Here is a 15,467-nt window from a genome sequence, read left to right as displayed (position 1 = left end):
CGTTTCGATCCGGATATTGTTTATTTAATTTTACAACAAATTGTTAACAAACATTGTTTTGGAGAAAAATACGATTCTGTTAAATCTCCATCGAAAACTCTAACAATAGCTGGAGAAATATTACAACAAGTTAAAAAATTAAATTTTGACAGGTTGTGCTTTTATTTATTTATTTATTATTTAATTATTTTTAAATTTTTAATTGTTATTAATTTTAAATAAATTTTTAATAAAAGGTACAGGATAATAGTTTACGTACAATTGGGTGAAAATTTTCAACAGGGATTTGAATCATCATTGAAATATTTATGGGATGATAAAAGGGATTCATTTACTGTTTATACTCTTCGTGGTAAAGAAATTTTCACGACGGCCATTTGTTATGGAATTTATAAAGATTAAAATTTTCATTTAAATAAAATTCACATTAATTAATTAATTAATAAATTTATTTATTTATTAATAAAATATCAATATAATCAATCGATTTCCGTACGTTTTTTAAAGCATTTTTATTAATAATAATAATAATTTCAATAAGCATGCTTAAAACTTTTCTTTTTTAAAAATCCTTTTCCCCAAAAAAAAAAAAAAAAATACAATTTTAAATACACGTGCACACGTGCACACACACACACAAGCGCATAATTTCAGCACCCAGCATAATTTTTCAATAAGGCTTAAATGATTATTAAAATATTATTATTATTATTTTTAAACTATTAATTTATAAATAATATTTTTTTTCTATTCTTTAAATTTTTCTCACGGGTATTTTAATTATTATTTAAATTATTTATAGAAAAAGTAATAATAATAATAAATATTTTTAATAAACAATAATAAAAATCACAATTATGTTAATAAATTATTAATAAAATTTTATTATTAATAATACGAGAAGAAGACTTTTTTTAAAGTAATAAATAATTTATTTATTTATTTTTTATGTAAAAAATTTGATCAAAAAAAATGTGCGTGTGACACACACACTATTTCGTGTGATTACTTTTTTTTATTTCAAAATAATAATTTTATTGTTTTTTTTTTTACAAAATTTAATAACAAAACATTTTTTTCAAAAAAAATAATAATAATAACAAAATTATAAAGAAAAATTCTATAAAAAATACTACTTTGTAACAAAAAAAAAGTAGGAAATATATAAAAAATATATTTATAATAATTTATGGTATCGAAAAAAATATAAAAAAATAAATAAATTCAGTCAGTCTTTTTCTCAAAGGTAACAAAACAAAAATAATAATAATAATAAAAATTATTCCAACTAAATAATACAAAAAAAAAAAAAAACAAAAAAACGAGTCGTTGATTTTATTTTTCTCCTATTTTTTCTTGTTTGAAATCTAAATAAATTTTTTTTTTAAAGACAAAATTTAACAAAATTGTTAATATAATAATAATAATAATAAGAATTTTTAAATAATTAACTTCATTAATATAAAATATAAAAAAAAAAAAAATTGTGAAGGTTTTTTTTTGTTGGGTTATTTCATATTAACAAAATTTGTTTTTCTTATCAAAATTTCCAACACAGTTTTATTATTATTATTATTATTATTTGTGTAAATTTGAACCGTTTTTTTTTTTTGTTCGATATTGAAATATCGTATTAATAAAATCAATAAAAAAAAAAATTTTGTTTACATTTAAAGCTCACATTTATCACAAAAACTCACTAATTTTATATATAATATTATTCAAGCTTAACATTTTAAATACTAAAAAAAAGATTCAATCTTAACGTTTAAACACAAAAAATATATATAATAATATAATTAAGTAAACTTTTAATATATATATATATATATATTAAGCGTAAATAAAATTATTGTAAAAAAAAATTTTTGGTTTCATTTGGTTTCGATAAAAAAAAAAAAAAAAAAAAAAAAAAAATAGAAAAAGGAAAAATGAATTCAAAAAGGGGGAATAGTAACATTTTGTTAAATGTGTTTACATTTGTCAACAAACAAAAACAAACTAAACTAAACTAAAACTAATATACATATATTATTTTATTGTACTTTTTATTTTTGATGCAATCAATAATTTATCCAATATTGAAAATGCAACAAAATTTTTTTTTGTGCCTTCACATAAACAATTATTTTATTTATGTATATACTGTAACGGTAAATTCAATAAATATTCTTTAAATAAATTATTTTTTTTATAAAAAAAAAAAAAAAAAAAATCTAAAAATATTATTAAGTGATTAATATACCAAAAATTAAGTAAGGCACGGTAAAATAAAAAAAAAAAAAAAAAGGAAAAAACATTTTTTTTTTTTTTGAATACAAAAAAACTACGAGAAAATTCGTTTAAAAAAAAATATGCAAAATTGGCAGCAGGTTTTTTTTTTTTTTTTTTTTTTTTTAAAAAATGTTTATTTTTAAAGCTTGCTTCAAAATTATTCGGGCTGAAAATAAAAAAAAAATAAAATAAAATCGTTATTAAATAATAAAAATAATATTGTTTTTTTGAACAAAAATTTTCCCATCCCTTCCCCCCCATCCCATCTCTTACCCTATTAATGTCTTTTTCTATAAATAAAGCATCCGGGAACAAAGAAGCAAAATATTATTATTATAACGGCCAAAAGAGATATGGCGCCAAGGACTCCCAATATGATATACATTAAATAATATTCGAAAATTGTGCAACAGTAAGGTTTTCCGCTCGATGTTTTACAACAATATTCTTTTCCGGAATCTTCAAATGGTAAAGGACATAACATGTTAACAAATTCTTCGAGATAACCGCCATCGGAAACGCATTTCATTCCTACAAAAAAAATCATACAAAATAAAAAAGTTTAGATATTTAATTTGGGGGTAGGGGTGGGGGTGGAATAAGTGATAGACACCAAATCTATCATTTTTAAAGTTAAGTATTTTATTTTTTTAAAGAAAATCAATCGAATTAAAAAAAATTACCATCAATAAATTGGTAAAATTTTTAAAATTGCTGCCAACTTTGCACAAAAAAAAAAAAATTCAAAGAGAAGATAAATTTTAATTAGAAAAACACTTTGACAAAGTATTTACCTTTTAATTTCACTTTAAAAACAGTACAAGGGAGTGATAGGAGATTTTAATGAACAATCCAACAAATTAGTATGAATCTGTTAAACAAAATAAGGTTTAAATGACTGGAAAGAAAGAAAAAAAAAAAAGGAATAAATTAGTAAAAATGATTACAAAGGAAATTGTTAAGGATGTCATACCATGAACATCATTTTTTTTTTTTAAGGAAAAACAATATTGTACTGTTTTTTATATTTTATTACCAAAATATAAATTTACTTTTTTTTTTTTTAAATTATAATAAAAAGAAAATTATTGAAATTGGTAAAAGTTAATATATCAGAAAATTAAAAATAAATTATTGGTATACGATTTATTTTTTACTTTTTTGACAACCTTTTTTGTTTTAAAGCTTTTTTAGAAACTAGATAAATTTAAAAAAAAAAAAAATGATTGCTCTACTGATCAATAAAGCTTTTTATAAATATATACAGATTTCCCAGAGAACATTCAATGATTTTATTTATATCAAAAATGCTCAAAACGTTTTATAAATGTTTTCTTCGAATTGTTCTCTTTAACGATTATGGAATGATTGTATAAAAAATGATCAGAATTATTTTAATCATTTTTCTCTCTGCAATCTGGTATATCTGGTAATTTTAATTTTTATATTCTGTAGTGCTCATATTACTGTGTCTTTAACAATGATTTGCCAATAATGAAATTGGCATATTCATTACTTATCTTCCATGTCATACTTTTAAAATTACTGTTTTGTGTTTGTGGGCTTTCAGAGCTTTATTATTATAGTGGAGTAATGGATACTTCTGTTTTGAATTTTTCAACACACAGCAAGAAGCTTTTCAAGCAGGTTTTGTATTACTTTTAATTTGATTTGATCATAAAACATTATTATCATTTTTATTATATTTATATTAAAAAAAAAATTTGAGTATTTGAACCGGATATATTTTTTTTTTTTTAAGCCAAATAAAATTATTAATCATGCTCAATAATTAGAAAAAATTGAAAATAAAAATAAAAATACATCTTTTAAGCTTAATAATTAAAAAAAAATCATAGACAGAATTTATTTTGAAATAATTTTTACAAAAATATTTTATTTGATAATAGTGAGCAAAACAACAGCACAGGTAGCCACATATAAATAAGATATACTTTTTTACAAGGTCATTTTAAAAACTTAAAATTAATGAGCTCACCATGAGTCAAAGCAAAGCATGATGTTATTAACACGAGGTTAAACAATGAGATCATCTTTTCCAAAGTAGAGAGCCAGAAACACCAATTGTAAATGAAATATATAAATTTTTTTTAAAAATTTTATTATTTGTTATTATATTTAGGGAAAATAAAATTTGATAAATTACACGCTGGGAAATAACAATAACTGGAAGAAAATAAGTGAAAAAGTGTAGGTAAATTTAAGTTAAAAGAAAAAAAATAAAGTGAACTATTACACAATAAGTCTACAAAGCAAATATCAATATACCAACTCAAGCTGAATTAGGGCGGGTGTAGCAGGCTTGCAACGTAATAGAAAGTAAAAAAATTCCCAATTATTACTCAAGACAATATGATCATCAAGTTACGCACAATACGTAATCTCGTCATTAAGGGTCAGTAAATTAAATTCGTATTTTTAATTGAAGTTTTTTTTATTTTTTAACGTGAGTAAAATTATAAAAACTAATTGAATTTAATAAATTTTGGCCAAGACGCTTGAAATAATAAAATCTTAACGATAGTAATCTAGTACCACGATCATTAAAGTGTTTGGGAGTTGTCATTCGTCGCAAGCATCAGACGAAACAGGCTAAATGGCAGCAATTCGAAAAAAATTAGTTATTGTTGGTGATGGTGCATGTGGTAAAACATGCCTTTTAATCGTATTTAGCAAAGATCAGTTTCCTGAGGTTTACGTACCTACGGTTTTTGAAAATTATGTGGCTGATATTGAAGTCGATGGAAAGCAGGTAGAATTGGCCTTGTGGGACACGGCAGGACAAGAAGATTACGATCGTCTTCGACCGCTGTCATATCCTGATACTGATGTTATATTAATGTGCTTCTCAATTGATTCTCCGGATTCTTTGGAAAACATACCAGAAAAGTGGACACCCGAAGTAAAACATTTTTGTCCAAATGTTCCCATCATTCTTGTGGGCAATAAGAAGGATTTAAGAAATGACCCGAACACAATTAAGGAATTAGGAAAAATGAAGCAAGAACCAATGAGGCCAGAAGAAGGTCGTGCTATGGCCGAGAAAATAAATGCTTTTGCTTACTTAGAGTGCTCATCTAAGAGCAAAGAAGGTGTAAGAGAAGTATTTGAAACTGCTACTCGAGCTGCTCTTCAAGTAAAAAAGAAGAAAAAGGGAGGTTGTTTCATTTTGTAAGCATAAACATATGCTCTTCTGATCAGCTTTGGTTGTTTCTGTGCTCAAAGCACAAATCCTTGCTGTTATTTAAAAATATTCATATTAAATGTGTTCGCTCAGTAAGCCATAATTTTTTAAAATGTTTAATTTTTATCAATAACCCAAAACAGGGTTTCCCAATTTTCAAATTTTAAGAAGGACCTTTTGTAATGATTTTACTATAAACATCCATCCTCTTAAATTATATTTTAGATATTAATAAAAAGTAGTTAATTTCAAAAATTATCAATTCGTCAACAATTTGATAGTATTCAATAAAAAAATTATTGTTATTTAAAGAGCTAACATGTTAATATGGTATAAATTATTTTAAATGATTGATTGAAATTTTTTTTTTTTTTAAAATTTATTCAATCCATCAGTGTTTTTTGGTGGCCTGTTGTTGGGAATCCCTGTATTTAAAAAAATTTTTTGCATACTATGATTATTTATCCTACAATAGGACTTTGTCATATATTAAATTTAATTAATATAATCTACAAATGTTAAAAATTTTATAAAACTAAAACAAACTAAGTTTTTTTTTTGATTTATATATGAATAGTTATTTAGTTATTGTAGTCATTTCCTCAGTCATAGTTTTTAAGCATTTTATTAATATTGGCAGTTTTTTCTTTGTAAATTTTTTTTTTGCTAATTCTACACACTCGAATGTGTGTTCGATTTTAAAATAGGAATTCATTTGTTTACAAAAGCAGTTTAAAGGATTTTCTTGTTTACATTTTTTAAGCTTATTATTATATTTTTTATTTTATTTTATTTTATTATTATTATTTTTTTTTTATTTTTTTGCAAACAATTATAATTTAATTAATCTAACATGGGTGCCTTTAAAATATTTCAAAAAAATAATTTTGTTTAAAGTATTCATTTTAAATAGTGTCATTATTTGAAACAGGTCACAAAAAAAAAAAAAAAAAAGTAATAAAATAATTTTTTTATTTGTAAAATAAAAAAAAAAAAGGATTGTTTCTGAACAAAATTTAAATATATATATATATTATGATATACATTGAACTTAATTTAAAAAAAAGCATAAATTTGATTACGATGGAAAGATTTTCGAATGTGAAAACAATTTATTTATAAAATTCAAAAGTTTTCGTTAATAATAATTGAAATTATATTATGTAAATTTATGTGGTTCTGTATTGACAAAATTTATATTTCAGACATGCTACTTGTATCCATTACAAAAAAAAATTTTCTATAAATAAATCAATTTAAAATAATTTTTATTAATTAATCAAATGCCCTACATTAAGTAATTTAGTGGCCTGAATTTAAATATTTACTTATTAAAGCTTTAAAGCATTTTAACCATTGAGTTTTTCTATTAATCGATAAATAACTGAATGTATAGCAAAAAATAATAATAATAATAATAATAAAAATATTTGGCTACTTCTTGTAAAAAGTATATAATAATAATAATAATATAATGTTTTTAATTCTTTATTAAATTAAAAATTTATAAAAAAAAAAGTGTTTATGATTAATTTACTTATACAGGCCAAAGCCTCTCAACCGAAGCTTGTTTTGTGGTTTGTATTCATTTTTTTTTTTTTTTTTTTTTTTTTAGATATATTTTTCTTAGGTTATAAAATTCAGTAAAAAAAAATTAGTGTAATATTTTCATGAAGAAATGCCCATATGTAATTTTTATTCTATTTAAAAAAAAAAAGGAGGAAAAAAAAATCACCATATTTATAAATAAACATATATATATATATATATATATATGAAAACTCACACACACATACCACACACAAACACTTATATATATATATATATACATATAAGTTTATGTACAACTTTGTGAAAATTTCAACAAAAAAAAATCATTTTTTGTTTGTTTTATAATTAAAAAAAAAAAAAAAGTGAAAAAAAATTTTTTTAATGGACTCAGTTTATGTACACTTTTATATTAAATAAAGCATTTTTTCATGATTAGTTTTTTTTTTTCTTTTTTTATTGTGATTATTATTTAAATCTTTAATTTCCTTTGATATATCATATTTTTAACACTTATTGATTAATGTAATGTTATACATAATTTTTTTTGTTAGCCAGGTTTTTGAAAAAGTTTAGTTATGTAAAATAGCAATCAAATATAACAGAGTTAAGGTGATTTATAAAATGGCATAAATTTATTTAATTATATTGATAATAAAAAGGAATTGTTAGAAAAAGACAAATTTAAATTTTTCCTTAGGACGTCATTGTTCAAGTCAATGGTGTTATTATTATATTATTGTTACTAATGAGTCAGAGTCTGAGTCACAATTTGGTCCATTCATCTTTAACAGTTAATTTTCAACATTAATTTTTTTTTTTTTTTCCTGAGAAATTATTAAAAATTATTTCTTTCTTATATGATTAATTTTTTTACACACTGATAAAAATAAAAATTTATAATCTTTAAATTTGTTTTTAGTTGATAAATAGAAATAATTTTTTAAAAAAAATTTATAATTACTTTGGATTTATTTTTAATACTAATGGTTTAAGAAATGTATAACAAAAACTGTAAAATATGAAAAACTTATAATAAAAAAATAATTTTTTGTTTTTTTTTTTTAAATTCTTTTTAAAATTGTAAGTTGATTGCAATTTAAAAAATATATGAATTTATTAGTCTAAAAAAAAATTGAAATGATTTAATGATATTTAATTGGTTTTATTAAGTAATCAGTAACATTAAAAAAATGAAAAAAATGTCTTTAGAAAAAATTAATAAAAATATCGTGTAAAAAATTCATCAGTCACCATGCCAATGACCGTCCATTTTGCCGCAAACCATTAGAATCATTCAAAACATAAGCAATGTTGTTGTGATATTAGGATAATTTTTCCTGTTTTTTTTTTTTTTTTTTAAACTTTTTTTTTTTTTTTGGGTTATGAAATGATTACATTTTCTTAATATAATTTTTTGTAATGTATTTCCCAATAGGATGGCCAAAAGTTTTAAAAATACCAGAATCTGGGCGATCAGAATTAAAGCAAGTTATACATAATCGAGATAAAGTTTTGTTTGCTATACTGACAAGTGATTCGTTGTCAGTTTGGTTTTGCAAGGTAAATAACAATATGCGTAATTTAAAATATGCCAGCATTTTTTTACACTTTTAATAATATATTTTCAGCCATGTGTATCTATTGGAACTTATAAAAGATCAGCTCAATCCTTAGAAAAATTTGGGTCTAATATATTAGTACAATGGCGCCCAGATTCCACTATGTTGGTTGTGATAGTAAGTGTCAAAAAAATTAATGTTTTTATAAGTAAATAACAATTTGATAATTAGAAATGAGAACAAATACATTAATCTTTCATAAAACTTTAATAAACTTTCTGTACATTGTCTTGAAAATCAATCATTAATGTAAACATCGAAAGGAATAGCATTAGATTACTTAATTTAAATTGTGCTTGATAAACTATTGAATCTTAAAAAAAATAAATTAAAGAGAATTATTCTTGTATTTATATTAAATTATAGACCTCTGGTGGATACTTACTCTTTTTCAAATTGGATGTGGGAAATCAAAAACCTCTTTACGAACAAATAGATTCGCCACAACCAAATCTGAGAAGAGATTCGGCAGAATTGTATATGAAAGAGGTTATTCCACCTTTGTCTCTATCATTGGTAAGTAATCTATAAAAGTTATTTTTTTTAGCATATAAAGCTTATTTGAATTTCTTTATACAAGTTTATTAAATTCAAAATCAAAAATATCATTATTCTTAATGAATTTTTTGTTTTACAGGCCAACTCAGTTTGTGTAGATGGGAAAATATCAAATATAATTTGCATAAGAGATGAATTAATGGTTTCTACCAATCTTGGAAAAATACTCAGGTACAAATGGGAAGGATGTCAAAATCTTGATTATTCATTAGATTTAAAAAGAATTCCTTTTTGTATTGATCAACAAGTATCCAAAGGTAATTATTATTATTAAATTTTTTTATTTAAATGTAGCTTTATAATATTTTAAAAAACTTATTCTTAAATTTTGTATTTTTATTTTACATTTTTCTAAGCTATTCCCATTGTGGAAGAAAAGGTTTATGTTGTCGATATTGAATACTCACCTTTAGTCGGAGGTTTTGCCATTGTTTTAAGTGATGGCAGAGCAGCCTTTTTAACAGCTTCTTCATTAAAATTTGATCCTAACGTAAGTTTATTTAAAAAATTTTAATTTTAAATAATTTGTTGTAAGTTTTTTTATTTTTTTTTTATTTTTGTTTTTTTCTTTTAGCAAGTTCAAGGAATTTGGGCTCAAAATATTGAAGATGCTCTTTGTGCCAGTGTAAATCATAAATTTAGATTAATTGCTTTCGGAAGAAAAAAGTAAATAATTTTTTTTAAGTTTATTAAAATTCTAACTTTTAATTTTATGGTATTAACTATATTTTTTTTTTAATAGTTCACAGGGAATAGTTTATTGTATAGATGAAAGTACTGGTGGTCTTGAGGTTTCCCATCAAATGATATTGTCAAGTAAGGATTATCCTGGAGAACCTGGAGGAGTTCACTCAATGAAATGGACTCCTGATGGATGCGCTATAGCAGTTGCATGGTCAAAAGGAGGATTATCCTTATGGAGCACTTTTGGAGCCCTTTTAATGTGTACATTAGGTAAATTATAGAAAACAAGTTTAAAAAATTTATAAAAATGAAATTATTTATGCTGAAATTATGCTTGATTTTAGGGTGGGATTATGGGCTTCATGCCGATATATGTAAAGCTAATCCGTTAAACATAAAAAGCATAGAGTGGTCTGCTGAGGGATACCAACTGTGGTTACTAAATCACACTTGTCATTGCAATGAAAAAGAAACTGATGAAGTTGATAACATTTTACAACTTGATTTTGTTAAAAGCACTCTAAGTGTTAATCCAAGCATGGTAATTTATATATACAAGTTAAATGCAGTGAATCTTAGGTGTCATTATTTGTGAATGAACTTTTAAAAAAACTTTTCAGAGTTATTCTCAACACATACTTCTTCAAGGAGAGGATAAGTTGTATATTAATTTATGTGATAGTACATTAAAAGGACTCAGCAAAAGAGGAAGAGAAACGTCCAACAGTAGATTTTCTTCCGACATGATTGAAACTCATAATTGTATTGGTAGAAACTCGTTTATGGATTCAAAGCAATGGATCATAATACCTTTGCCTGCTACTTATTCAGCAACAAATTGGCCAATTAGGGTGAGTACTCTTGTAAGGGTTCAGATTTTTTTATTTTTTTAAACGGTAAAAGTGTTTCCAAATAAGACAAAATGTTTTAATTTTAATAGTATACCGCAATTGATTTAGAAGGGCAAAATGTTGCTGTTGCCGGTAGAACAGGATTAGCTCATTATTCTTTATTGACAAGGAAATGGAAACTTTTTGGTAATGAAACGCAAGAAAAAGATTTTGTAGTTACAGGTAAATTTAACATAATGTTCTTAATTAAAAAATTCTTTTGAATGCAGTGTTGTGAATAAAAAAAATGTTGTAATTAATTGTCTTTCAGGTGGATTGTTGTGGTGGAATACCTTATTAGTTATGGGATGCTATAGTATTATAGAAAACAAAGATGAAATTAGGTTTTACCCTCGAGATACTAAATTAGATAATGCTTTTTTAAAAAATTTAAAAATTTCTGCACCTTTATTATTGCTCAATATTTTAAGAGATAAGTTAATTACTTTCGGAGCAGATTCCCAAATAAATATATATAGTTTAACAATGAAAGATAACGACTATTTAAATCGTAAGTTTAATTTTAAATTACTACTACATTGGAAATTTAAAATTTTTTATTTTACTTCATGTATTTTTATTTAAGTCGACGTATTAATTTTTCAGTCAGCAAAAGTATTAGTATATCCGTTTTGCAAAGCATCGACATTGGTGCTCTTTGCGTTCATCCTGCTTGCGTTGTATCCGTAACATTGACTCAATTAAGAACAGAAACTAGTCGCCTTACTTCAAAAGATGCCGAAAGCATCATTTTGAACATTAGCGGTCGTTTGCTAATGGTTCAGAGAGAGCTTAAACATTCCCCAGACAGTGATAATAGTTCGGTAAGTATCATGCAAACACTCGTAAAATAAATAAATAAACCTAAATGTTAATTATGTCATTTTTAAAACATTGTCGTAACTTTACAATTTTTTTAACTTTTAGTTTTCTCCCTCGTGCACGACACCCACTGTGCTTGCTTCCTGCGTTGAAAATGTTTGGTTACCCAGAAAATCTAGAAAAGAAAAACCGCATTTGACGGAGGCTTTATGGTTGTTTTGCGGAGCCCACGGAATGCGAGTATGGCTTCCTTTGTTTCCCCGAGATTCGGATAAAGCTCATACATTCATGTCAAAAAGAATCATGCTACCTTTTCAATTAAAAATATATCCAATGGGTAAAACTTTAACTTATTATTATTATTATTATTTTTATTTCGAGATTTATAAAAAACATTTTAATGAGCTTATTTTGTTTTATTTTTTTCAAAGCGATTCTCTTCGAGGAAGCCATTTTACTCGGAGCCGCCAATGATACCACTCTTTACACTTCCGATTCTAATTCTATATTTTCAATTCCATTTTGTGTTCTGGAAAAAACGGTATGAATGATTTTATTAACTCGATTTCAATTTTTAAAGCCAGCTCTCTAATTTGCGATTGATGTTTTTTTTTTAGAGTCAGGTGTACCTGCATCAAATACTGCGTCAATTGATTCGTAGAAATTTAGGTTTTCACGCTTGGGAAATAGCGAGAAGTTGTACAAATTTACCCTATTTTCCACATTCACTTGAACTTTTGCTACACGAGGTAATTTTTTTTATTATCAACATTTTTACTTTAAATAAGTTTTTCGTTACTAGAATAATCTCATAATTTTTTTTTTTTTTGAAAGGTACTCGAAGAAGAAGCTACGAGCAAAGAACCCATTCCGGATGCATTAATGCCTAGTATTATAGAATTTATACAAGAGTTTCCCGTGTATTTACAAACCATTGTGCAATGCGCGAGAAAAACTGAAATTGCATTATGGCCTTATTTATTTTCTGCTGCAGGAAAACCTAAAGAATTGTTTCAGGAATGTATGACAAGGAGACAATTGGATACTGCAGCATCATACTTAATAATATTGCAGGTAGCCATATTTATTATAGTTGATTCGAGATTATTATAAAGTCAACTACTGAATTATTGCAAAAAGTTTAAGAGATTTAATTCGACTTGCATAATACCAGAATTTTTTTTTTTGTTTTTATAGAATTTAGAACCTTCTTCTGTAAGTAGGCAGTATGCGACTCTTCTGCTAGATGCAGCTTTAGAAAACTGTAAATGGGAATTGTCTAAAGATTTAGTTCGATTTTTAAGGGCTATAGGTAAGGGAACAAAATGCTTTTGTGAGTAAACAAAAGACTTTTTTTTTGTTTTTTTTTTTAATTACAATTTTTAAATTAGATCCAAACGATGTTGAATCTCCTCGTGCCTCGTTTAACATGCCGTCCAAATACGGAGTAACCGCTCAAGCTTCTCAATTAAAACCCAACGAAGAAGATTTATCATTAGTGTTAGGAACCATGCAAGTCTCCAGAGGAAGAAGTTACAGTACTACAATAAGTCCAAAAGTGCAATCAAGCGAAACTTCTTCTCATGGTGGTTCGCATAAGGAAATTTTTAGAACGAACAGCAATAATAGTGCCAATGAAGTAGAAAAAGCTAATTCAATTAAAAGAAAAAAATCAGTACCGGCTGGAAATTTAGATAGCAGGTATTTTTTTGTGCTTTAGCGGTTTGTTGTCAATTTGTATTTATTTAAATTATCGATTATCGATTGATTATTGATTGGATTTAAATAGGGAAACTTCGGCCGAAGAATTTTTTATCGATGTTATACTACAACGACACGCCAGACGCTTATTATCAACTCAAAGACTTTTAGATTTAGGTCATTTTGCAGCGCATTTGGATTTTCATCCCGTTTCCTGGTTGACGAGAGAGAGGAACAGAGCAGCACGTGTGGAAGATTTCGTCGGAGCTCTTAAACATCTTCATTCCGATTTCAATTGGCCTTATCCGGTGGTAAATCATTCGGGGATTTTTCCCTGGCAGAGAAAAATGTCCAGTACGTCTGGTAATTATTTTGATTTCATTTGATTAAATTATTGATATTTATTATTTTATTAAACATTACTGGAACGAATTATAAAATTTTTTAGGTTCCTCTCCTGGATTGTCACCCCTCATAGAGGATAGAATGAAGTCAATAACCGATACAGGCACGAAAAGTAGTCAAATTGGAGATAGCGGGTATTTAAGTCATCCGAGCGGTTTTGGTCATCAAGCTATTTTTAATCACACACCGAGCATATTAGCCAGTGAAATTCCAATTAATCAAATGGTATTTTACTTTTTTTATATATATTTTTAACCTTGTAATGACCTCTACCAGAAAAATTTAATTCAAAATAATTAATTTCAGGTCGAAGCGCAATTAATGCCGCATTTGATACATGAAAATTCCAGCATAACCAGCGAAGAAAGTTCCGTTTGGGGAGGAGACGATAGAGATCAATACAATCTTGAATTATGTAATAATGATTTGAAAGTTTTGGAACAGTTATCACAAGTGGCCAACAAAGGAAATCCAAAAGCTGAAGTGCAATTAAGGTATGAATTTTAACTTGTAGTAAATTTATTCGATAACAACATGGTATTTTGTAACTTTTTACTCGAGCTCTTGGATTGTGTCGACAGATATTTGTTACAAGTAATGCTTGAAGCTAATTGTCTCGAATGGTCAATAATAGTGGCAATTTTACTGCACGATGCAATGGCGGTTTTCAGAGTTACAAACGCTGCACGTTCTCCAGATCATAGTTTGTCAGCCGTTCAAAGATTAAGAGATGGGATATTGTCATTACTTCAGTGGACTAATACGCAATGGTAACATTTAAAAAAATTAATTAATCATGTATATATTTTTTATATTTGATTTAAACGAAATTTATTTACATGATTTTACATTTACATTTATTTCAGTTTGGGATACAAGCCTTTCATGGTAACAATACAAAATCAAATAAGCGTTTTGAATAAGATTTTACTAATAAAAGAACATCAAGAAAGGCAAATAAATGTAATAAACGAATCTAGAAAAACTCCTCCGGGGAAAAGATCTAGAAAAACAAGTTCAAATCAAGATAGTACAAATATGTTGCAAAATTTGACTGGTCTCAACAGCGAGACTTGCTGCGATAATATTCCCATCCCTGTAAAAACAAGCGAAGAAAAATCAAATAAAAGCTGTAAATCAAATGGTCCATCAAGCGAAGAAAGTTTTAAAAAATCAGATTCTGTGAGTTTACCTGATGTTGAAGAAATATCTAAAGAAATTCAACAATCATCTCAGTGCATTGTATCATAGTTCCTCATCGATGAATTTTCAAATCATTATTTTTAAAGGTTTCAGTTAACTTAAAAAAAAAAAAAAAAAAAATTCTAACCATGTTGAAATTATTATCCAATGTTTTTAAAAAAAGAGATTTTTACATTTACTTGTTAGCTGGCTAATTTATTAACAAAACTAATATAATTTGATATTATTAAAAATAAATGATTTTATTCATCGATTTCTTCTTCTTCTTGAAGATTCGATGGTACAAATTTATCTAAAATGACATTTTTTAATTCTAATACCTCATAAGGCCACATATCGAGTAAAACATTATTATTGATTTTTGCTATTTTTATTGCACTGACATGAGGTAGTTTTCCATTATCAATTAAATGACCAATAATAGAGCAATGAACTCCTAAAAAATAATACAAATTGCTTAATTGTTTCAATATTTAATAAAAAAAAATCTTTTATAAAAGGTAATATTGTTTACATTTAACAAACATATATGAAAATCAATTATGTAGTAGTGTT

At 25.3% G+C, this 15,467-nt stretch overlaps 3 protein-coding genes across 3 annotated transcripts; 2 read left to right on the top strand and 1 right to left on the bottom strand.

Annotated features, from left to right (window-relative positions):
• Positions 1-2,551: 2,551 nt before the first annotated feature.
• Positions 2,552-2,803, bottom strand: Phum_PHUM309400 (uncharacterized protein; the record flags this gene model as incomplete). Its single annotated transcript, XM_002427275.1, has 1 exon — positions 2,552-2,803. The coding sequence occupies one exon, from the start codon at positions 2,801-2,803 to the stop codon at positions 2,552-2,554; it is 252 nt and encodes an 83-aa protein (XP_002427320.1).
• Positions 2,804-4,891: 2,088 nt separating this feature from the next.
• Phum_PHUM309390 (GTPase_rho, putative) lies at positions 4,892-5,914 on the top strand (the record flags this gene model as incomplete). The annotated part of the gene is made up of 3 exons (XM_002427274.1): positions 4,892-5,466; positions 5,497-5,571; positions 5,875-5,914. The coding sequence occupies 3 exons, from the start codon at positions 4,892-4,894 to the stop codon at positions 5,912-5,914; spliced, it is 690 nt and encodes a 229-aa protein (XP_002427319.1).
• A 2,535-nt stretch (positions 5,915-8,449) lies between these two features.
• On the top strand, positions 8,450-14,960 carry Phum_PHUM309380 (uncharacterized protein; the record flags this gene model as incomplete). Its single annotated transcript, XM_002427273.1, has 23 exons — positions 8,450-8,590; positions 8,659-8,766; positions 9,016-9,165; positions 9,287-9,464; positions 9,564-9,697; positions 9,782-9,873; positions 9,950-10,161; positions 10,236-10,432; positions 10,512-10,742; positions 10,832-10,964; positions 11,053-11,292; positions 11,388-11,605; positions 11,709-11,940; positions 12,035-12,144; positions 12,221-12,352; positions 12,438-12,677; positions 12,801-12,915; positions 12,995-13,304; positions 13,393-13,667; positions 13,753-13,934; positions 14,016-14,203; positions 14,291-14,479; positions 14,576-14,960. The coding sequence occupies 23 exons, from the start codon at positions 8,450-8,452 to the stop codon at positions 14,958-14,960; spliced, it is 4,392 nt and encodes a 1,463-aa protein (XP_002427318.1).
• Positions 14,961-15,467: the final 507 nt, after the last annotated feature.

This window comes from Pediculus humanus, genomic scaffold, assembly GCF_000006295.1.
Source record: "Pediculus humanus corporis 1103172107709 genomic scaffold, whole genome shotgun sequence".
In the NCBI taxonomy this organism is placed as follows: Eukaryota; Metazoa; Arthropoda; class Insecta; order Psocodea; family Pediculidae; genus Pediculus; species Pediculus humanus.
Note: the sequence above shows the minus strand (reverse complement) of the source record. Positions and strands in the feature narration are given on the sequence as shown.